Source organism: Dendrobates tinctorius, unplaced genomic scaffold (genome assembly GCF_039654945.1).
Source record: "Dendrobates tinctorius isolate UK_male_01 unplaced genomic scaffold, ASM3965494v1 ptg000315l, whole genome shotgun sequence".
Lineage (NCBI taxonomy): Eukaryota > Metazoa > Chordata > Amphibia > Anura > Dendrobatidae > Dendrobates > Dendrobates tinctorius.
In genome coordinates this window covers 5,168,277-5,191,989 of record NW_027361982.1, presented here as the reverse complement: position 1 = coordinate 5,191,989, position 23,713 = coordinate 5,168,277, and the positions used below count along the sequence as shown (strand labels likewise).

The 23,713-nt window shown below is 42.9% G+C and overlaps 1 protein-coding gene across 12 annotated transcripts in view; it reads left to right on the top strand.

Moving 5' to 3' along the window:
- Positions 1-23,204, top strand: part of SYNGAP1 (synaptic Ras GTPase activating protein 1) — a 456,710-nt gene extending 433,506 nt beyond the window's left edge. For 10 of the 12 annotated variants that reach the window (XM_073561313.1, XM_073561314.1, XM_073561315.1 and 7 more), the window contains 6 exons: positions 1,065-1,338; positions 1,421-1,594; positions 1,806-2,027; positions 14,736-14,817; positions 18,888-18,973; positions 20,050-23,204. In XM_073561313.1, the coding sequence (XP_073417414.1) occupies positions 1,065-1,338; positions 1,421-1,594; positions 1,806-2,027; positions 14,736-14,817; positions 18,888-18,973; positions 20,050-20,190 (979 nt within the window). In that variant the 3' untranslated portion in view covers positions 20,191-23,204. The remainder of the gene's footprint in view (positions 1-1,064; positions 1,339-1,420; positions 1,595-1,805; positions 2,028-14,735; positions 14,818-18,887; positions 18,974-20,049) is intronic. The other 2 variants (XM_073561324.1, XM_073561325.1) reach the window with 2 other exon arrangements.
- Positions 23,205-23,713: the final 509 nt, after the last annotated feature.

The following is a 23,713-nucleotide window of genomic DNA, read 5'->3' as shown; positions in this document are numbered from 1 at the left end:
AATTAATGGGTCAGGAGCAGTCAAAATACAGCTGCCGTCCCAAACATTGTGGTTCCCAGGAATCTGCCAGGGGCCTGAGAAAAGGTCATTTAGGGCCTTCTCAGGTGTGAGGTTCCTCACCCCTGGGGTAAGAATTCATGCTACAGCACCAGTACAAAGCAGATCCTTAAGAAGCATGAACTACACAAATAAAACAGCACTTTTAGCATGGTGTTTGGGAGAGAAGGAAGCAAAATAAAATAATGCATACTACAAAAATTAATAACTTTGCAAATACTGATCAATAATTAAATAATAAAAATTTAGTTTATCTTTAAAGCAACTGTATGCAAAATAGCTTTTCTCCATAAGGAAGTAATATGTACAACTAGCATCCACTGTAAAACGCTAAAAACTTAACATCATTAAAACACAACTCGGATATAAGTCATATTGGTGGATATCTCATATTTTGCCTTGGAGACTAGCTAGTTTGTACTGAGCTGCTTCCTTCTTGCCTTAGACAACCTGTAGTTCCCTTTGGCCTGCCTGCAAAATGTTCCCCAGTAACCAAATAACTAGTGTAATAAATCGGAGATAGTTGAGGGAGAAGGGGGCTGCAGCTGCAGTTTTGCAATGTTTTAGTGAAATGGCGTAAAATGGGTACAGGAGGTGGAGGTTAGAGTTGGGGCTAGACATCTGGTTGGTTTAAGACAGATAGCAAAGTTATGACGTCACACCACGAAGAACCCGCACACTCAACAGACATGGAGCAAATTATGCAGGGGAAGCAGAGAAGGACCTAAAACCTTCATTTACATCTACACCTGCTTAAAGAGAGATGACATTTAACTATAATGTAAAAATAAAAATGCCCTTACATGGGGCACGAATGTCGGGCCTTCAGGGGGTAATAACTGAAGCAGACCTCATTTCTACGTCCTGTAATCAGAGATGGCTCGTTTATGCTAGTGTCTACTGCTTCGGTCTTGTATTGTGTGTTTGTCACGTGGAATATTTAGACAGCAGTTATATATCCTCTGCATCAGATTTATTTTAATTAGTCATTTTTCTTTACATTGCAGCAAGAGACAGCTATCCCTCCAAGACAATCTGCAACACATGCTGTCACCTCCACAAATCACCATCGGCCCTGGAGTGCAGCGGAGGCAAGACTCACAGCCTCCTCCCCTACACAGGGGCAAATCCCAACAACTGACGGTGCAGGCCGCCCACAAGCCCCGACCAAGCAGTGGTAACCTCCTGCAGAGCCCAGAACCAATGTATGGAGCAGCGAGAATAAGGCAGCAATCAGTGGAGAAAGATGCAGGAGGACTTAAACCCAGCATAACCAAGCAGGTATGTCTCTGAGCCACATTCAAGTTCTGTAATTTTACATTATGACCATTTTTTTTAATAACGTGGACCTGCTTCTCTTCAGCACTCACATGCACAGGCCACATTGAACCCGGTCACTCCAGCCTCGGAACGCACAGTTGCCTGGGTGTCAAACATGCCTCACCTGTCCGCTGACATTGAAAGCGCACATATAGAACGAGAAGAATACAAATTGAAAGAATACTCAAAATCCATGGACGAGAGTCGTCTGGAGAGGGTAAGAACATATCTCCTGCAGATCTGGACATCACACCTGTTCTCTCTTCACCTTTTGCTGTCCTTTCTGCTGTTGAATGTCTTCCTCCATAGTCTCTCCTTCTCTGTGTGCACCATTGTTCTTCCGGGCTGTATTCTATCCTTTCATTGTGTCTTTTTCCCTCTATCTTTCCTCCACTCTGTTCTTCTTCCCATCCCACCAATCCTTTTAGGTGAAGGAATATGAGGAGGAGATTTACTCCTTGAAAGAGCGACTCCTGATGTCCAACCGGAAGCTGGAAGAATATGAGCGCCGTCTCCTCTCCCAGGAAGAGCAAACAAGCAAAATGCTGCAGCAATATCAGTCCCGCCTGGAGCAGAGTGAGAAGAGGCTGCGGCAGCAGCAGATGGAGAAGGACACGCAAATCAAGAGCATCATAAACAGGTTAGAAATGGTAAATACTCTATTATTTACTTCTGGGGATTGGGGGGAGGTGGGAGAGAGGATCCTCTGGAACTGGGATCCCCTCTAACTGCAATATCCAGAGAAAACATATATCTATTGTCACATATTATACATCAGACAACACTCAAACTTCAGGGCAAAAATTTATTTCTTTCTCAGTGCCCAGTTATAACCTGTCCATCTCTGGCTTTGTCGAAAGGAAATTTTGAGAATACCTGGTAACTCTTTGGGGTTATTGTTAACAGCAGGGGTCTTCACAAGAACTGACAGACCAGCTTGACTTTCAGCTATTTATTCTAAGGGTATCCAGTGTTATATTGAGAGTAAGGGCTTGTTCACACAAGCGTATTGTCTGTCCAAGTGCTCAGGGTTGAGGAGTCATTGTCCATTTTGGCAGAGTCAGTATAAAATGGGCCAACTTTGACTCCTAAAATATATAATAAATTGGGTTCAGTACTACAATGCAAGATGTGATGTAAATGTTTTCATAGTAATTTTGGAAAGTTATGAAAGGTCCTATAGATGTCTGTCCTGTTCCTGATCTGAGGATTCTCGATATTAGTTGAGATGAATCTGTGCTGCACTTTATGTACATGTTCAGTAGTGACCATTGCTGTGGAGTTGGAGGTGAGATGAATCTGTGCTGCACTTTATGTACATGCTCAGTAGTGACCAGTGCTGGGGAGTTGTAGATGAGATGAATCTGTGCTGCACTTTATGTACATGCTCAGTAGTGACCAGTGCTGTGGGGTCATAGATGAGATGAATCTGTGCTGCACTTTATGCACATGCTCAGTAGTGACCAGTGCTGTAAAGTCGTAGATGAGATGAATCTGTGCTGCACTTTATGCACATGTTCAGTAGTGACCAGTGCTGTGGAGTTGGAGGTGAGATGAATCTGTGCTGCACTTTATGTACTTGCTCAGTAGTGACCAGTGCTGGGGAGTTGTAGATGAGATGAATCTGTGCTTCACTTTATGTACATGCTCAGTAGTGACCAGTGCTGTGGGGTCATAGATGAGATGAATCTGTGCTGCACTTTATGCACATGCTCAGTAGTGACTAGTGCTGTAAAGTCGTAGATGAGATGAATCTGTGCTGCACTTTATGCACATGTTCAGTAGTGACCAGTGCTGTGGAGTTGGAGGTGAGATGAATATGTGCTGCACTTTATGTACATGCTCAGTAGTGACCAGTGCTGGGGAGTTGTAGATGAGATGAATCTGTGCTGCACTTTATGCAGATGTTCAGTAGCGACCAGTGCTGTGGAGTTGGAGGTGAGATGAATCTGTGCTGCACTTTATGTATATGCTCAGTAGTGATCAGTGCTGGGGAGTTGTAGATGAGATGAATCTGTGCTGCACTTTATGCACATGCTCAGTAGTGACCAGTGCTGTGGAGTTGGAGGTGAGATGGATGTGTGCTGCACTTTATGTACATGCTCAGTAGTGACCAGTGCTGGGGAGTCATAGATGAGATGAATCTGTGCTGCACTTTATGTATATGCTCAGTAGTGAGGCAGGGCTGTGGAGTCATAGATGAGAGGAATCTGTGCTGCACTTTATGTATATGCTCAGTAGTGAGGCAGTGCTGTGGAGTCATAGATGAGAGGAATCTGTGCTGCACTTTATGCACATGTTCAGTAGTGACCAGTGCTGTGGAGTTGGAGGTGAGATGAATGTGTGCTGCACTTTATGTACATGCTCAGTAGTGACCGGTGCTGTGGGGTCATAGATGAGATGAATCTGTGCTGCACTTTTTGTACATGCTCAGTAGTGACCAGTGCTTGGGAGTTGTAGATGAGATGAATCTGTGCTGCACTTTATGCACATGTTCAGTAGTGACCAGTGCTGTGGAGTCGGAGGTGAGATGAATCTGTGCTGCACTTTATGTATATGCTCAGTAGTGACCAGTGCTGGGGAGTTGTAGATGAGATGAATCTGTGCTGCACTTTATGTACATGTCAGTAGTGACCAGTGCTGTGGAGTTGTAGATGAGATGAATCTGTGCTGCACTTTATGTACATGTCAGTAGTGACCAGTGCTGTGGAGCTGTAGATGAGATGAATCTGTGCTGCACTTTATGTATATGCTCAGTAGTGACCAGTGCTGGGGAGTTGTAGATGAGATGAATCTGTGCTGCCCTTTATGTACATGCTCAGTAGTGACCAGTGCTGTGGAGTCGTAGATGAGATGAATCTGTGCTGCACTTTATGTATATGCTCAGTAGTGACCAGTGCTGGGGAGTTGTAGATGAGATGAATCTGTGCTGCACTTTATGTACATGCTCAGTAGTGACCAGTGCTGTGGAGTCGTAGATGAGATGAATCTGTGCTGCACTTTATGTACATGCTCAGTAGTGACCAGTGCTGTGGAGCTGTAGATGAGATGAATCTGTGCTGCACTTTATGTATATGCTCAGTAGTGACCAGTGCTGGGGAGTTGTAGATGAGATGAATCTGTGCTGCCCTTTATGTACATGCTCAGTAGTGACCAGTGCTGTGGAGTCGTAGATGAGATGAATCTGTGCTGCACTTTATGCACATGCTCAGTAGTGACCAGTGCTGGGGAGTTGTAGATGAGATGAATCTGTGCTGCACTTTATGTACATGCTCAGTAGTGACAAGTGCTGTGAAGTCGTAGATGAGATGAATCTGTGCTGCACTTTATGCACATTCTCAGTAGTGACCAGTGCTGTGGAGTCGGAGTCATGGAGTCAGGTAAGTTGAGGAGTCGGAGGTTTGGCTTACTGACTCCACAGCCCTGCATATGCTATCTGTGAAAAAAACGGACCGCACTCTGGCAAATATTAGTCAGTGGGGCAGTGCAGTTCATCTCACTTTTCTCACTGACCGAATTTGCATGTGAAAACAAATCGAAACATGCACTAGTTGCTTCCGAAAATTGGATGAAACTCACCCATTTCAGCCTATGTGTGCGTAAAAACATCGGCTACCATACAGCGACACAGTATAGCATCCAACTTGGACAGACACATTGCAAATCTGTAACATAGGAAATCACTTGGGAAGCCTGACTAAAAGATGTAGGCTATGTTCACACATGACGTTTTTGCAGCACATATATATATATTTTTTGCCGTGTTTATTTCTGCAGAAATGAAGCTGTGTTGCACAGTATCAGCAAAAACTATGAGATTTCAAAAATCTCATGCGCACACAGCATTTTTATAGCTGAATTTGAGCATAGAAACACTTTTGAAAATGTGCAGCATGTCAATTCTCAGCTTTTTTGCAGCGTTTTTTCACCCTTCTAAAGCAATGAGAAAGTGCAAAAATGCTACAAAAAGACAGTTGTACTGCATTTTTATGAATAAAACTAGCTTTAACATGTACTGTAGAGAAATCACACATGTAATTCACCTAAAAACGCAGCATTTTTACTGCAAAGAGTGAAAAAACACTGTAAAACCACCATGTGAAATAAGGACAGGACAAGCACAATAGGATCGTCTTCACTGATAAACCAGTGAAGTATTAAAGTATGCGGTAATATTGTGATTCTGATCTGATGAAGTGTGCTAGCTTCGAAACGTGTTGAGATTAAAACCACAGAGATGATGTGAAACCGCATCGTTAATGTGAATACACAACCAGCAGCGCAAATGGACCAACTTGTTTTCTTCTACTTCATCTGATCTTTCTGGTGCAGTAACTCTCCCTTCTCCATCTCTCCATGACTGTGCACAATATGGCACTTTTCAGGGAATTCTTATTCCTGGAATCAGAAGGAGAGTTCAACGTACGTTGTGTTCCAGCCTGGATAATAACATCTCTCTTGACGCTTCCCAGCCGCCTAATCTCTTTGCTGGGTAATTTGCTGTATGTCTTTTATTAGACAAGAGATAAAGCGGCTTTAACAGCAAATTGTTGCAATCAAAGACCTCACATTTCATTACAGATTTCAGACAAGACGCGGCCGCTAGGGATAGATTGGGAATGACATGGCTGTTAAGAGTGTACACAATATACTCATATGCAATTATATATACAGTTGCAATCAAAATTATTCACCCCACCGCACCCCCCCAACAGATTATTCTAATTAGCAAAATTTACAAACTTTATGATGTTTGTTCTCATTTCATTGGTTTATTACAATGTAAATACCTGAACACCGCTAATATAAAAAGTGGTTTCTCCAATATCGCCACAAAATGCCACTTTTACTGACTACTGCAGTCTCAGATTATTCACCCCTTCATTACCAGCTTCTTTAGTACTTAGATCCCTTCTGGCTGGTGTGACCAGTTGTAAGCATGACATATAGCCAGACAGCAGCTTTTGGCAATGATCCTGAGGAATATTAGCCCATTCTTCTTGGGCAATGTCCTCCAGGTCACTAGTATTTTTGGAATGTCATGAAAGTGGTCCAGTTAACAGACAATATCATTGCCTTCTACAAACATGGAAAAGGAGGCAAAAAGATAGAAAGGCATTGGATGTTCCTAGAGATGCATCTGGAAACAGCGTTTATGTAAGAAAGAATCTGCACTGCATGGATGTGGCAGAATGAAAAAGTTGTCACTTGCTGCCACTAAAAGCCTTCCAGTGACTGCACAAGATCTGACAGCAGGCACTGAGAATTCAGTTTGTACAGTAAGGCATATGCTAAACACTGAAGGTCGCCATGCCTGGGCTCCAGACGTCACTTCTACTGTCCCTAAAATAATTTGCTTAAATATGCTTCAAATCGTATAAATAAATCACAAAAATTTATGAGGTTCTGAGTACTGGAGCGATGGAATAAAACTAAAACTTTTTGAGCCTGTGGATGAGCATTATGTCAGGAAGATGTGAAAATTGTGAAGCCTTCACTGAAAAGATGATGCCTACAGTGAAGCATGGCAATGGCTCCGTGCTGCCAAAAATGAAACATGGTGGAGGTTCAGCGTTGCCTTCAGTGAAGCATGACAAGGCTCTGCTATGCCTACAGTGAAGCATGATGGGGGATCGGTGATGCTTATAGTGAAGCATGATAGGGGCTCTGTGATGCCTACAGTGAAGCATGGCAGGGGCTCAGTGATGCTCCAGATTTGTTTCCTTTGGCACTGTAAACCGGCATTATATGGTGAGCAACATAGATTTACTCAAGTGTCTGAAAATCTTAGGGGAAAACATCATGCCTTCTGTGCAGAATAAGTCTTAAGCATACCTCACAGTCCTCACAGATTTTGGTATATTTTTTACCAGAATAGCCAATCAGACCTCAGCTTTCATTTTAATAGAACAGACAATTAGAGCCCAGCTTCCATTTTTCCTAAGAAGTGTTAGGCCTCCTTCACATATCAGTGTTTCCAGTACGTGTGGTATACATTTTTTTTAACAGATATCTGACATACCAGTTTTAAATTTATGTTGCTGTCCATGCAAAATACAAGACATGTCCAATTTTTTTTCCGGGGAGAAGAACGGAGGTATCACTTATGCGCTGCTGAAATGGAATAATCCTTAAAATTATCCTTAAAATTAAAACATTTATTTGAACAGGTTTAAAAGTCAACACGTTTCGAGGTCACACAGGACCTCTTCATCAGGACAATCCTGAGGTTTGTTCTAATGAAGCGGTCCCGCGTGACCGCAAAATGTGTTGACTTTTAAACCTATTCAAATGTTTTAATTTTAAGGGTTATTCCATTTCAGCAGCGCATAAGTGATACCTCTGTTATTCTCCTCTGTATCTATGGTCGTCTTCTCGACCGGTGTCTGTGCAGCAGCTGTTATATGCCTGTTATGTGTTGCCATTTAACAACTTAGCAAGGTGAGTGTACAGTGGGTAAAGAAAGTATTCAGATCCCTTTAAAATTTTCACTCATTGTTTCATTGCAGCCAGTTAGTAAATTCAAGAGAGTTCTTTTTTTCTCATTAATGTACACTCTGCACCCCATCTTGACTGAAAAAAACAGAAATGTATTAAAAAGGAAACACTGAAAGCCAGGAAGTCATGAGAGAGGCCAGGCAGCGGTCACTGCGCAAACCCCAGAATACATACTACAGCGCAGGCGCCAGGATTTGAAAAGAAAAATGAAGAGGCGGAGCAAACAACGCAGGAAGACATGAGTGATGGATGTGAGGCGTCTCGGTCAGATGGGGAAAGACCTGCCCCCCTGTCAAATATCAGGTATGTCTGACCAATTTTAAAAAGATTATTTCTGTGGTGGAAGGTACCCTAAATAAAAGAGCCACCTTGACAGAATGCAGCATTAGTGCTGTACAAGGTAGCTCTTTTACTTAAAATCGCCTGGAGGGGGGGTGACAGGTTCTCTTTAAATGGAAGAAGTTTTGGACCACCAGAAGTCTTCCTAGATCTGGCCGTCCAGCCAAACTGAGAAATCATGGGAAAAGAGCCTTGGTTATAGAGGTAAAGAAGAACCCCCAAGATCACTGTGGCTGAGCTCCACAGATGCAGTAGGGAGATGGGAGATTGTTTCACAAGGTCAACTATCACTGCAGCCCTCCACCAGTTGGGTCTTTATGGCAGAGTGGCCCGACGAAATCCTCTCCTCAGTGCCAGACATATGAAAGCCCGCAAAAAATTTGCTAAAAAACACATGATGGACTTCCAGACTACGAGAAATAAGATTCTCTGGTCTGATGAGCCGAAGGTAGAACTTTTTGGTGTTAATTCTAAGCGGTATGTGTGGAGAAAACCAGGCTTTGCTGATCACCAGCCCAATACAATCCCAACAGTGAAACATGGTGGTGGCAGCATTATGCTATGGGGGTGTTTTTCAGCTGCAGGGACAGAACGACTAGTTGCAATTGAAGGAAACATGAATGCGGCCAAGTACAGAGATATCCTGGATGAAAACCACTTCCAGAGTGCTCTGGATATCAGACTTGGCTGAAGGTTCATCTTCCAACAAGACAATGACCCTAAGCACACAGCTAAAATAACAAAGGAGTGGCTTCAGAACAACTCTGTGACCATTCTTGACTGGCCCAGCCAGAGCCCTGACATAAACCCAATTGAGCATCTCTGGAGAGACCTGAAAAATGACTGTCCATCAACGTTCACCATCCAACCTGACAGAACTGGAGAGTATCTGCAAAGAAGAATGGCAGAGGATCCCCAAATCCAGGTGTGAAAAACTGGTTGCATCTTTCCCAAGAAGACTCATGGCTGTACTAGCTCAAAAGGGTGCTTCTACTCAATACTGAGCAAAGGGTGTGAATACTTATGATCATGTGATATTTCAGTTTTTCTTTTTTAATAAATTTGCAAAAATGTCTATATTTCTCTTTTTTCAGTTAGAGATGGAGTGCAGAGTGTACAATAATGAGAACAAAAATGAACTTTTTCGAATTTACCAAATGGCTGCAATTACACAAAGAGTGAAAAATTTAAAGGGCCTGAATACTTTCCGTACCCACTGCATCTCCCCTTTTCCTGACTCCCATTTATCATTGGATAAGACCCTATTGCACTTTCTTTCTTCCCAGTCTCTTTTCAATTTTTTTTTCGGTAGCAAGGATGACAAGGGTCAATACAAGTCTATTGGTCTGTGAAAAACATGTACAGCACACGGATGGCTTCAGTGCACAGTCCATGTGCTGTCCGTGTTTAACATTGCAAAGTATAGGGGAAGCTTTGTCATTTATTTCTTTATCCATACTGGAAAAACAGTGATGACCACACGGATGACAGGCTGAGCGAAAACGCTGATGACACCGGTACCGGTTTTATACGGACTTGTGAAGGAGACCTAAGAGATGATTGAGGCCATCATAACTTTCCTGCCAGTGGAGTGGATCTCTGCGGAGGGCAGCAGTGATGTACAGTTATGTAAAAAAGTGCCTCATTTCTGATTTCCAATCCTTTTGCATGTTTGTCACACTTAAGTGTTTCAGATCACCAAATGTAAATATTAGACAAAGATATACAAGGAATCACAAAATGCAGTTTCTAAATGAAGGTCTTTATTATTAAGGGAAAAGAAATCCAAACGCACAGGGCCCTGTGTGAAAAAAGTGATTCCCCCCTCTTAAAACATAAATTAATTGTGGTTTATCACATCTTTGGGAAGTGTAGTTCAAACTCCCTAGCCACACCTAGGCCTGGTTACTGCCCACCTGTTCTCAGTCAAGAAATCACTTAAATAGGACCTGCCTGAAAAGTGAAATAGACCAAAAGATCCTCCAAAACTAAACATCATGGTGTGATCCAAAGAAAATCTGGAACAAATGAGAAACAAAGTAATTCTAATCTACCAGTCTGGAAAAGGTTATAAAGCCATTTCTAAAGCTTTGGAATTTGTGCGAACCACAGAGAGAGCCATCATCCGCAAATGGAGAAAACATGGAACAATACTGAACCTTTCCAGGAGTAGCCAGCTGACCAAAACTACCCCAAGAGCCCAGAGACAACTCATCCAAGAGGTCAAAAAAGATCCCACAACATCTAAAGAACTGCAGGCCTCACTTGCCTCAGTTAGGGTCAGTGTTCATAACTCCACCATAAGAAAGAAACTGGACAACAGTGGCCTGCACGGCAGAGTTCCAAGACCAAAAGTACTGCTGAACAATAAGAACAAAGGCCAGAAAACATCTCAATAATGCCCAAGACTTTTGTGAGAATACACTGTGGATTGACGAGACAAAGGTTGAACTTTTTGGAAGGTCTATGTCCCATTAGATGTGATGTAGAAGTAACACAGCATTTCAGAAAAGGAACATCATAGCAACAGAAAAATATGGTGATATTAGAGTGATGGTCTGGGGCTGTTTTGGCTTTTGGTACATGGAACCGTGAATTCTGCTGTCTACCAAAAATCCTGAAGGAGGAAAATATCCTTCCATCTGCTCGTGATCTGAAGCTGAAACGCAGTAGGGTTATGCAGCAGGACAATGATCCAAAACACACCAGCAAATCCACCTCTGAATGGCTTAAAAATAACAAAACTAAGACTTTGGAGTGGCCTAGTCAAAGTCTTGACCTTAATCCGACTAAGATGCTGTGGCATGACCGTAAAAATGCGGTTCATGCTCGGAAACCTCCAGTGTGGATCAATTACAACAATTCTACAAAGATGAGTGGCCAAAATTCCTCCAGAGCATTGTAAAAGATTCATTGCCTGTCATCGCAAACTCTTGAGTGCAGTTGTTGCTGCTAAGGGCGGCCCAACCAATTATTAGGTTTAGGGGCAATCACTTTTTTAGACAGGGCCCTGTAGGTTTGGATTTATTTTTTCTTTAATAATAAAGACCTTCATTTATAAACTGCATTCTCTGCTTACTTGTGTTATCTTTGTCTAATATTTACATTTGTTTGGTGATCTGAAACATTTAAGTGTGACAAACATGGAAAAGAATAGGAAATAAGGAAGGGAGCAGACACTTTTTCACACAATGGTATGTGAGATATATAGATATAATATATTGCACATTAATAACGGGGTACACAAGAATGAGAATTACAGACACCTGTAGTGAAGTGGTGCTCCGCCTTATAAATTCAGCAAATTATTGTAGAATTATATCACGGGATATAAAAGAATCCGGAATGTGGTCGACCTCAGTTACTCTGTATCATGGGATTTGGGAATGGCCACAGTTATCGTGTCATGGAAGGAAATTTCAACATTTTTTGTGGTTTCACTTTTATAGAATTCACTGTGTATTGAAAATAACTCTCTTAATCAGAACGATTATGGCGATAGCAAACTTGTTTTTTAATATCTTAGTAGTTACAAAAAATATGAAATTTGTTAAAAAAAAAGTTTTGTTTGCACTTATTTTCCTTGCAACGAAACTGTGAAAGGACTTTTTATTTTTTCGCCGGGTGATTCAAAATTTTATGTATTTTTTTTCTTCATTTTTACTTTATTTTTTAGATCTTTTGGAGGACTTTAACCTGAAATACCATAGTATTGCACTGCATATGTGACATGGGAGTACTTTGAGGCATGTTTTTTTATAAACCTTTTTATGGTCTTCACCATTTTCTTCTCCATCCCCTATTTTCCCCCTTTTTAGCTCGATTTTCACAGCTCTACAGTAATGTAGTTATTTTTACATTTTCCTCTTGTTTGGTATGATTCTGATGAAATTCTATTACATTCATGATCCCTGCAGCAGTTTTATCTGACTCCAGAGAAAATATTGTGTTTTCTTTTCTTCCTTTGTATGGACAGAATCCACTATAAATTGTGCTCCGTTCTTCCGCCTGCTCCTCGCTTCTCCTCCCATCATGGAGATGGACACAATTTTCTGATCTTAATTTAAAAGGGAAATGTTGGTGGTTCCTGCTTGACTGCACACGCTTATGTCCACCGCGCGCTTCTCAGAAGTGGCTGTAACAGGAGAGGCTGGCGCTGACAATGGATTCATTTTCCTGCTCTGGTTTCATAGATTATATAAACTAACCTTTCCTGTCCTCTGCACATGGTGGATTACTCAATAGTAACCAGAGACCGTTATCAGGATCTGTGGAGGCTGCATCACATCCAACCAGGGTATATGAACGCCACAGTTGGGTCCCAAAGTGGTCCTGGAAGACCTGAGGCATCCATGCATCACATATATAGTTACATTCATGGGGGAATCATGAATGCCTATGCCTAGAGGTAGAGAAGTCCTGTGAAGACCAAAAAATGTAAATGTGGCTTTGTGTACTGGGAAAAATGCCATACAGAATAGTGCATAGGTACCATACAGCACCATAGGACCACTCATCTTGGTGATACTCATTAGCATACTAGTACTAAACCTTCACATTAGTACATTATTATATTAGTACCACACCAGTCCTGGATCATCATGTGAAGACCAAACCATAATACCAATACCATATAGTAATACCAAGCCAACATACTTGTACAACACCATAGTTCCGCACTAGCACAATACTACAGCAACACCCAGCATCACACCATTGCCTCAACACCACAATAGTATCACATCACTACCACATCATACTAGTAACATCAGTACCATATTATTAGCATACTATGGCACCATACCAGTACAATACTACATCACTACACAATGGTGTTAGAATTATACTATCACATTGCGCCAGTACAACACCCCGCTGCACTACATTTACACCACAATTTCACCCCATCACACTACACAAGTACGATACCGGAACCAGACCCACTTTGTCACATCACACAACACGTTTGCACCTTGCAACTACCACACATCAACTCCACGCTCTCACACCAGATTAGTACTTCACTATACAAACCTCATCTTTACAGCACAACAGTACAACTTTGTGGTCACCCTCGCTCCTTACCTGCACCAGCAAAGTAGCACAGTGTCACATCGCATTAGTAACATACATTTGTACCGCACTATGGTGCTTTATAAGAAGTTCATAAAATCCACTTGTATTAGATGTAATATCTGCCTGCACATCTAGAGTGGATAGAGATTGTGGAGATGTATACCTTTATAATATACAGATTCTTTGTTCTATGAAATTTGGAGTGCCCCTGTAAAAACTCTACTAGGGGCCTGGTGTATCTGACGGAGACCACCCACATGAAGCTGTCTACTGATCCGACTGAAATCCATTTTATTAGGCAATAATCTTAAGTCTATAGGGACCTGAAGGTTGAGACTGTGCAGCGGCTCCCGTTATACAAACTGTAATGTCATAAATAGTGGACTTATGTCGGCCACCAGTGGTGGTCATGTAGCTCCAGACTGTAGGCGCCATATAGCTCGTGACTGTAGGCTCCATGTAGCTCCTGACTGTAGGTTCCATGTTCTTGATTGTAGGATCCATGTAGATCCTTGTCCAAAATAAAAAGAAGAGGGTCGTACTCACCGTCCCAATAATATGTCCTGTATTCAGATTCACATTAAAAGACAGAGGCAGTAGAGTTCTGAGTGGAGACCCATCGGAAGACGGTGGTTTTGTGCTGGTATGTGCTTCAATGGGTCCTCCTTTCCTGCCTCTGTCTTTTAATGTGAATCTGAATAAAGGACATTTTATTGGGACGGTGATTGCCACCTTCTTCTTTTTCTTTTGGACACAGACATTGTCTCTGTTATTTTCATATGGGTTGGTACCCAAGATCCCTGGGAAGGTACACCACAAAATTCCCGTGAAATTGCGGCTATGCCAATCACCTGTCTCCATGCCAATCACCTGTCTCCACTCCAATCACTTATTCATGTAGCTCCTGACTGTAGGCTTCATGTAGCTCCTGACTGTAGGCTTCATGTAGTTCCTGACTGTAGGGTTTATGTAGCTCCTGACTGTAGGCTCCATGCAGCCCCTGACTGTATGCTACATGTAGCTCCTGACTGTAGGCTTCATGTAGCTCCTGACTGTAAGCTACATGTAGCTCCTGACTGTAGGCTACAGAGAGGCTGATGATCAGTGCCTATATTTACAGATATTTACTATTCCCTAATTATATCACGTCACATATTACACACATGTTCCTCTGGGTATTCGGTGATCTTCTCAAGGTGGTGTCACTCGGGGATGACTTTTGGGTTCTATCTTGACCCATAGTGATTACTGAAGAAAGAAAAGTAACACTCGACTGCTCTCCATAGAAATGAATGTTCACATTTCTTATTATATGACTTCACTATATTTATTTAAGGCTCAGAAATCTCCTTGTGTGACACCAGCCTTAGGCTACTGGGAAGGTTCCAAGTATCTTGTGCATGTGGATTTGGTGCTTTCAGCGGCCATATTTATTCCCCCCACAGGTTGATGCTGGTGGAGGAGGAGATCCGGAAGGACCACACGCAAGAACCAATCGATATGAAGAGGAGACTTATCGAGGCTCAGGTGGAAATTACAATGTCATTGTGCCTTTGTGTGTGACATCACCATCACACCCTGTCCTGTCTGTCATCTGGGGAAAGAGAAGGGCAGGCAACAAAAAGCTGAGGGAAGGTGAAGCAAGAGTTGGAGAGTTATGGTGTGCAATGACCAAATCTTCAGCTTTAAAGGAAAAGTATAAGAACCTTAGAACGGATACCAATAATATAATATTAACGGGGACCTCATATAATGGGATTGGCTCATCGTCCCCAGGTGACAGTATATTAGAGTGTTAAGCCGGCCATACATGCTGGTTGGAAGTGCTCGATATCACACACACAGATTCTCTGACATGCTGGAAAATCTCTGTGCGATGACCCTATCCTCTGCTTTACTTCTAGAGAAGGGAGGATTGGGTCCACATGCGCTAGAGGTGCCCATGAGGCCTGAAAACTGGTAGAAGCCTACCTGGCCATGTGTGCCCACCTTCATTATATATCTTTCTTCTGATGGAAATATATTGAAGATGTTTTTTATATTTTTACTGAAAAATGATGTGAAAATGTATCAAGAGTAATAGGAAGAAGAGAGGAACTTGTCCTGTGGCAGGAAAGACAGGCACAAGTCATTGTTTCTGCCTGTGTTGTCTTTTGTAGCTAAGCTTCAGGTGCGGTTTGGACAAACCCTTCCTGTATCAGAGACCTCCTGATGGCAGGACCTACCTGCGATTGGCTGGAGTCGCTGGGGGAGGCCGTGGTGAGTCTTCAGTTGTGCAGGGCTGAAGAAATGAAATGGAGGCGTTCCAAACTAGTACATTTATGGCATGCCAATAGTGTGCCACAAATGATGGATAGGTATCGGACCCTCACCGAGTGTAAGGGCTGGTGTCCTGTCATCCTCAATTTTGGATGAATCCGCCTTGCTTGACTCTATAACTCCCACAGACAAGTGTGGCCAATGCTTCATTAATTGTAATGAGAACACTGACCACTGCCAGCTGCCTTAGACCACTAAAAGAAAGTCCCCGTTTTCCCCAAAGGAGCAGATCCCGGAAGTGGGACTGGCACTAAGGCCATAAACAGCCAAAATGGGAATACAGCTTTAAGATTTACATAAATCTAGAAAAGCCCACATAATGCAAAGAAAGAGAAGTGGAAGAGAGAGGAGAGGAGGATTGCCAATATGAAGAATTATTACCATTATTATCCTTTATTTATATAGCGCCAACATATCCCACAGCGCAATAATGCCTCACGCTGGGAAGGGAAAGTGCGCAGGTTTAAGATTAATGAAGAAGACAGTAAGGGATGGTAAGAAGGGCGAATTTCATTATATCACCTGTCTCCTGTCTGAATCACCTCATGATCACCCCGTCCGATAGCGGAAATGACACATGAACACCCATAGATAGGAATTCATAGCTTGTTCAGCCACAAGCTGCCGGAACCATGTAAAGAAATAATCATCTATAATATCAACGTCTTATCGAGAGCAACTCCACTTATTGCTGGAAACCTCAGTACAGCCTGTGCCCCAATCATGACTACATAGATTTACAAAGTGACAACCAGTCTTCTCTTTGACACTGATAAGGGTTGTCACACTCCCACACCGAAGAAAGGGTAATAGAAGCCTTTTAGTCCCGGATGAATTGCTGTGCCAAAAAATTTAAGTAAGGCATTTTCCTTGCCTTCTATTATATATATCAATTGTAACAGTGACTAGTCGACCTATTGGTGGATCTGCTTTTTGCCGGGTTGATACTATAAGATTGCATGGTTTGGGCAGCATAAAGGGTAACTCCACCCTGATATTCACTGTAAGTATATAGTAAATGAGTTTATAAAGCCACGACACATAGAGCGGCCTCAGAAGGCAGTAACTAAACACTCGTTATCCACTGAGTGGGTAAATTAGTAATGAATGGATCGCACACGTGGCATGGAGAAGCTTCGTCTCCTGCTGTTCTCCAGGATCCAGACTCGATCACAAACCTGAGCACTTCTGCTCATCAGACCCTTGTGAATATTACTGCTTGGATGGAGTTATCGTTTAACATTTGGACATTAACCAGTAATTGCATATTTGCTTTTTAACATGTGAAACAAGATCCCAGGGCTAAAAAGTCAAGCAGTTGTGTTTGTACTTCCCAATGAAACGTGGAATAAGCTGCACTGGGGGCTAAATTTTGAGTAAAGATCTCCTAAAAGGCCTGAAAAACATGGCAGAAAGAACGAGATATAGCTCCATCTCAAAAGTGAACTCAATACTTGTATGACACCTCCCAGGTATGGATGGGCCATGACAAGGTTGGACTCTTTCGAGGATCTGAGAAGCTGGCCATATTGTGATTTGGCTTCAAGACTAAAACTTTTTTTATGCATAAGATACAGGGGAGCCATTAAAGGAAACCTGTCTGGAGATATGGGAAGTCACAAATTCAATCACAGCGCTGAGTATGGGAGAAATAGACTATTTCAGACATACATTCCTGGCAGCGAGGGTGGTCTGATTCTCTGACATGCACAGATTCCCCATCTAGTGGCTCCTCCAATGCCCAGATGGATGTCTATACAGCTCTGATCCATCACTGCTGTGGTAGAGAAGTATAGCCCATGCCCCATGCTTCTCTGCTCATGCACAGCACTTTTGTATGATGTATGGCATGTGCACAGTAGATCAGCGATGCCTCTGCGTACAGAAGGTTGGAACAAGGAGACACACAACATTAGCACAGGATTTCAATGCCAGTGGAGTAGTGGAACTAATCAGACAATAATCAAGCCCATAGTGGTGCAATTAGGTGGTGAATAATGCAGAGAATTGGGGCACTTCCCAGAACTTGTCAGACCACCCTCCGTGCACTGGAGGCATCATGTGCATGAGGCTTTAAGATTGATTTCCTCAGCGATACCATCTATTTGTGGCCAGGAAGCTGCAGTCTGATACCACCATGCTCACTGTTGTGATTGGTTTTGTGGCCCTGAACTCCTGACAGTTTCCCTTTTAAGATGAACTGTTCACATGTAGTTTATGCACAATAGGCACCTATAAAATGCGTGTATGCCGGGGAGACACTTGACATCATGTCACGGTGACTGCCATTCAATCTACAGGAAATTCTGTCTAATGCTGTTTACAGGAAGTATAATGACATGACGCAGGAGATGTATGATGTTACGGTATTATTCATGCTCTGTGTGTATTCAACATAGAAATGGCGACTTAATCACATGTTCTAGTTTTCAGGGCTGCAAGGACCATCCAAAGCCACACCTATCAGTGGTCTCTGATTTCTGGATCTCCAGTAGTTGCAAAACTATAACTACCAGCATGCCCTGGAAGCCTGCTAAACTACAACTCCTAGCTGCAGGCTGTCACAGCATGATAGAGGTTGTAGTTTGGTAACCGTCTGAGAACCACAGGTTGTAAACAAGAGAACGAATAGTCCTTATAGAGATTAGTAGGTGAACAGATTGAGGAACTGGAGAAATCTGGTAAAGTGTTTTCTCGTACGTCTGATTTTAGATTTTTAGGTAATGTTAGCTCTATATTACCGTCTTCCTCATCTGGGAACTGATATGAATGAACAGCATGTATTTTCCAATATGAGGTAAAAGGTATAGCCCAATGCCAGGAGGACTCCATAATTTACAATTCCGGCTTCCTTAAAGGGGTTGTCCACAATGAATCGACTTTTCCTATATTATGTCTCCCCCTAATAGCAACTATTAGTATTTCTGAGCACTGATGGGTCATTAAGGTAATGGGGAGAAGAGGAGCCAAGCCTTGGATCCCCACTGGGCCCAATATACAGGGTTCTTATCCCTATACTACACCCATATATCCTAATTGGACATATATAGGGCAGACAGCCCCTTTAAAGCACACCTTCACCCAAAAACCTACAAATTGGTATTAAATTAACCAGTTGTAAGCTCAACTTCCCAATATCGCCTCCAAGTCATATTAACAAAGTAATGGCTCTACAGGACGAAGGAGCGGAAAATTGATGTGTGTGTTTTATCCCTGCAAAGTCATTATTTTGTTAGGGAAAGACATTGATTAGTGACAACCTGCCTCCCTCATATCAGTTCTGCAGGCACCAGGACAGTTTAAGGAGCTCTCGAGTGTGATGACCCTGCAAACAGCTGCCAATACCTCTGCCTCCTCGACTCCTGTGAGTATGACTTGGGGGAAGGTGTTGGGATTGACATCTGAACTGTCAGGTTTGTCTGGAGGTGTGCTTTAAACTGCAAAGTTCAATCCCTTCCTTGCCAACGAAGAGTTCAGGTCAGGTAAGCTGCCCATGAATATGTCCACATGTCTACCGACTCTGCCTTAGTTAGGGGGTGATCAAGGACTGGGAGATGGAGAAACCACAGAATCCTATCCTGCTTCTCTCTTATTGAGCAATGCTACTATAGAAGATGATAGCTAGTTGAGCAGCTCTGAAATGATGGGATATGTGGAATACAAGTATACAGACCTACATTTGTCCATACAGAGTGGTCTGATCCAGAAAGGCATGCAAAATAGCTCCCCTCCAGAAGGAAGAAAACGGTGACATTAGCCAAGCCAGACGCCCATCTATAGACAGTGCTGTTTCGGGGGTCCTGCCTCTAAAAGGTATCTCATGGATAGATGTCTTTGAGGCTTCCGACCAGTAAAGTCCTCTGTAGTAATGATGGGCAAGAACCTCCGAAACAACAGTCTACAGAAGGATGTCTGATGTGAGTTTTCTTCTTTTTAAGGTGGAGCTAATTTGCATATACTTTTCTCATGGAGCATTGCCTGGAAATATGTCTCCATACATTGGAAGGGCGGGTCTCTTAAATGAGAACCAGTACTAATATTTTCCTGCACACCCCTCAACCACCACCCACAAGATCAGACCTCTAAACAGGCCTAGTCCCTGCACCCCCACTGTATATACATGTATTGTAGTCTGCAAGGAACATCCCTGTATGTTATTTCTCTGTGTCACGTGCAATGCTTTTCTGGTTGGTCACATTTCTTCCAGGATTCAATAGATAAGGGACATAAGGTCGCGGAGTTTATTGCTGCGATAATGTCGTAATGATAAAACGTTGCTCATCGTTCGCTGCTGTATAGTGCAGGACATCTTCTGCTTGTATGTGCGTGGTTGTTGGTGATCGCCATGTGTCTATATGTGACATCTACATGTGTACATTGTCAGTAGTGAATTTCTGTTACATCTATAAGTAAGCTCTGTCTCCCCCTCTACCCCAACAGGAGAAGAAGTTTCCCTCCGTGGGTTCAGCAGACCCGCGTCTGAGGCTGGCGACTCCATGGAATGGGGCCCTTCCACCTCTGCCTCCTCGACTCCAAATCACAGAAAATGGAGACTTTCTAAACTCAAGTGACCATCACTAACTGGAGCTGAGGGGTCCATCCAGGAGCCTGGAGGGAGGAAGGGGGACTGGGATTCCCCCACTGAGGCATCTGTCCAGAGGCCTGAGGGGGAGGGGGCAGGGAACCCCCTTTCCTCCCTGACTCGGAAACCCTCCCTCTGTGCCGTCCAGACCTGCAGCAGACAATCTGTGTGACCCCGGACACACGTGGGAAGTGGAGAGGAGAGAAGGGGAAATCGCACTGAACTTATCCTGACACTGACCATGTGAACCTGTCCTAAATCTTTGTTCTCCTTGGACTCCTAAACCTATCAGTTTCTCTGACCCTCCACTAAACTTGTCCACTTTCATTAATCCTTTAAGTGCTCCCTTATCCACCTCCCCCCCACCCAAAGCTCTCCGTCTCAGGTCTGAGGCCCTGGGATTCGCACTGACAGATCTGCACTGTAGGGGATACTTCCCCAACCATTACTCCAGTCTACATACCCCTGCCCTGAGTCCCTCACATACCTCTGCTCATCCCTCATCTACCCATCACCATTTGTGTCCTTCACCCCCAAATCCCTGTTCTGTGCGAAACAACCTAAAACTCCCTCAGTCTACCAGCGGAGGTAACTCCTGTTATGTGGGAACGCAGTGTCAGATCAGGGGACCATAGTGAGGGCCACACAACCATGTCCAATAAAGGCCGTGTGGATGGAGTTCATGATGGAGGATTCAGGGTTGGCATAGGGAGGTGAAGGATCAGAGGTCGGGAGAATTGAGGATTGGAGAAAGCCAAAAAAATTACCGAAAATAGAATAGCTAGAAACAAGAGACTGTCCCGGGGGATGGACTCTTGTAGCTGGTTCCACGAGGACATAGTGCATTTACCTCCTATTTTGGGCAGCTGTTCTGGGAGACTAGAGATCATTTATTATTATGAATATTATTATTGAACTTTATTTATTGCTCGAAATCTGTCAGTCTGCGCGGAGCCAAAACCAGTGACCCGAGTCTCCAGCCCCAAAGAGCTTATAATCCTAACTCCACTTCCTGTGACACAGGGAGTTTATAAATAACTTGGCCTCAAAGGTCGCATGGAACTTGCGTTTGGAAGGGGAGGGAGGTGGGAAGGGCGTTAGTTTCACCCATATCAGAGGTTGGTGCCATAAAACTTGCAGGGCCCCTCTTCACCTTGGTGACAGGAGCAGCTGGGCCTGAAATGAATGTGTCAGTAAAGATAATTTTGATTGTACTTGGTTCTTTTTGACGTTCTGTGTAAATATAAAACATTTAAAGATAAAAAAAAGAGAATTCAGAGTCGTTCTGTGAGTCCAGAGCTCAGACAGCCACTGATTTCTGTTATTTATTATATTTATATAATTACCGAACAAGACAACAGGTGCTGATGTCCATTGTCTGCTCAATAATGTCACTATCGCCCATCGGACAGTCACATCTCACCACAAGGATCTCCAGAGGCGACCACCACTAATGGTCATTGTTTTCATGAAAGAAGCCAGGAACGCACTTGTGTGGATGAATGCAGAATCCTCTATTAACCAAAGTGATTCATACTGACGTTCTGTGTATCGGAGATTGGACAAGGTCTTAGAAAGGAAGTAGAATGTTCCTCTTCATAGTATAAATAACTGGCAGCACGAAGGCTTCAACTGGAGGACCCCAACTATATGACCTCACATTTTTACCTCTAGTTTATTCCTTTCCCCAATATTAATAAGAAGCCTTCGTGACTCTTGGTTCTTCCATCCATCTCTTGGAATCTTGTAGACTTTCAAATATTGTGGACAAGTCCCAAACCAAAAGTGCGGAGTTACCTAACGGATTGAAAACCAATATTGCCTAAGATCATATATGAGACCGTTGGAGCCACCCACCTCCTTTTATTATAATTTAACACAAATAACTACGAGATCGATAGTCTGAGTGCTTCTCCATATCGTACATTATTAGGACGCTAATGATGGTCATGTACATTAGTCTAAAAAGTCAATCAAAACATTCATTTTAGATGTTGAGTGACGCGCCACCATCATCTACAATGAAGGTGGCCATGTTTATAATTTTCAAACAATGGTTATTAGCTCACAAAAAAAGCCTTCCGTAAAAGAACATTCCCCGGAATGATTGTTCATCCTTCACCCGGTGTCATTGAATGTTTGGCCAGTATGAACACCTGTAACTGCAAGTACGGACTAAACCCTGCATAGCTGCATCAGTGCAATGCTTGATCACCAGGCAATGGGTCCTTCAGTTTGTCCATCCTTCATTATGTCTCATGTGTATAGCCAGTGTAAGGCAAATCGCACTCCAGTGTAAGGCAAATCGCACTGTCCACATGTAATGCTTCATTATCAAAAACCTTTGCTTTACAATTTGTTCCAAGCTCAGCTCATGTCCAAAACTTTGAGTATATAGCAAGACTGTCCACCTTCTACTTTGCCAATTTTTATTATGTAAAGGTATTTAGCCCCCTTTAGTTGTATTTGGTCCCAGATAAACTGTCCTGTCTTTGGCCCATCTTAGGCAACTAGATCTGAGGCTGAGACTCTGAAAGTTCTTCTGGTCACTGCAGAGGCTTCATTCTACTTCCCTTCTCTGATCAGAACTTATATGCAGTTGGTTGTTATTTAGTGCCTGTTTGTGATTGATATTTTGATCTCGGTCGATTGCGCCTTGATCTTATGTAATAATCCTGTTATGCGGCCAAGCAGGATCTGATTGCCAACTTCTAGATACTTCTATTTAAAGATGGTTCCTCTTTGCAATGTGTCTTCTAAACTCTGATATCAATTATTTTCCTCGAGCGACACACTGCTACAGTAGGTCCCTCTGTCGAGATCCGAGGTCAAGCACAATGACTGCTCCCTGCAGGAACTATGCTTGACCACAAATAAACATATATCCAGGTGGCTGCATATCAAAGTCCAATGGTGACAGGAGTAACTACACATTATCTGAAGGTGACTAAGCCGAACTTATTTTTGGGTGTATACTTTTTAAAACAATAAACTAAAAAGTTAAATATGTAAATGAATTGTGAAATTATTTTCCCCTCCATGAGGATGGGGTCTGACTTGCTTCCAAACTCTATATAACACCGCAATCTCCGCACAGCGCAGACATCCTGAGAGTTGTAGTTGCAGCACAGCTGGAGCTAAGGGTTGAAGACCACACATGTACAGTATATCTGTTAGGAATCGCATGATCTTTACTTGACTTGTGCTAATTACATGACGGTTTCTTCTCCTTTCACATCTAAAGTTAAATTCGTCAGTTTCCCGGTAACAGAGAGCAGTGCATTGCTGATCCACGTGGCCATAATGTGCTGAAATCCACCGGCCTCACTACCACCCAGATGTGGAAGTCAATATTATGGGGTGTATGTATATATATATATATAGTCACCATATAATGAGAAAATCTGCAACCTTCTATTCCCTAGATCTGGTAAGATCTCTGCCTGATGCAAGTGAATGGAAACATCCATCTGTGGAGACACGAGGGTCAGCGGGTGCCTTAGTCCGCTAGACGAAACTGCA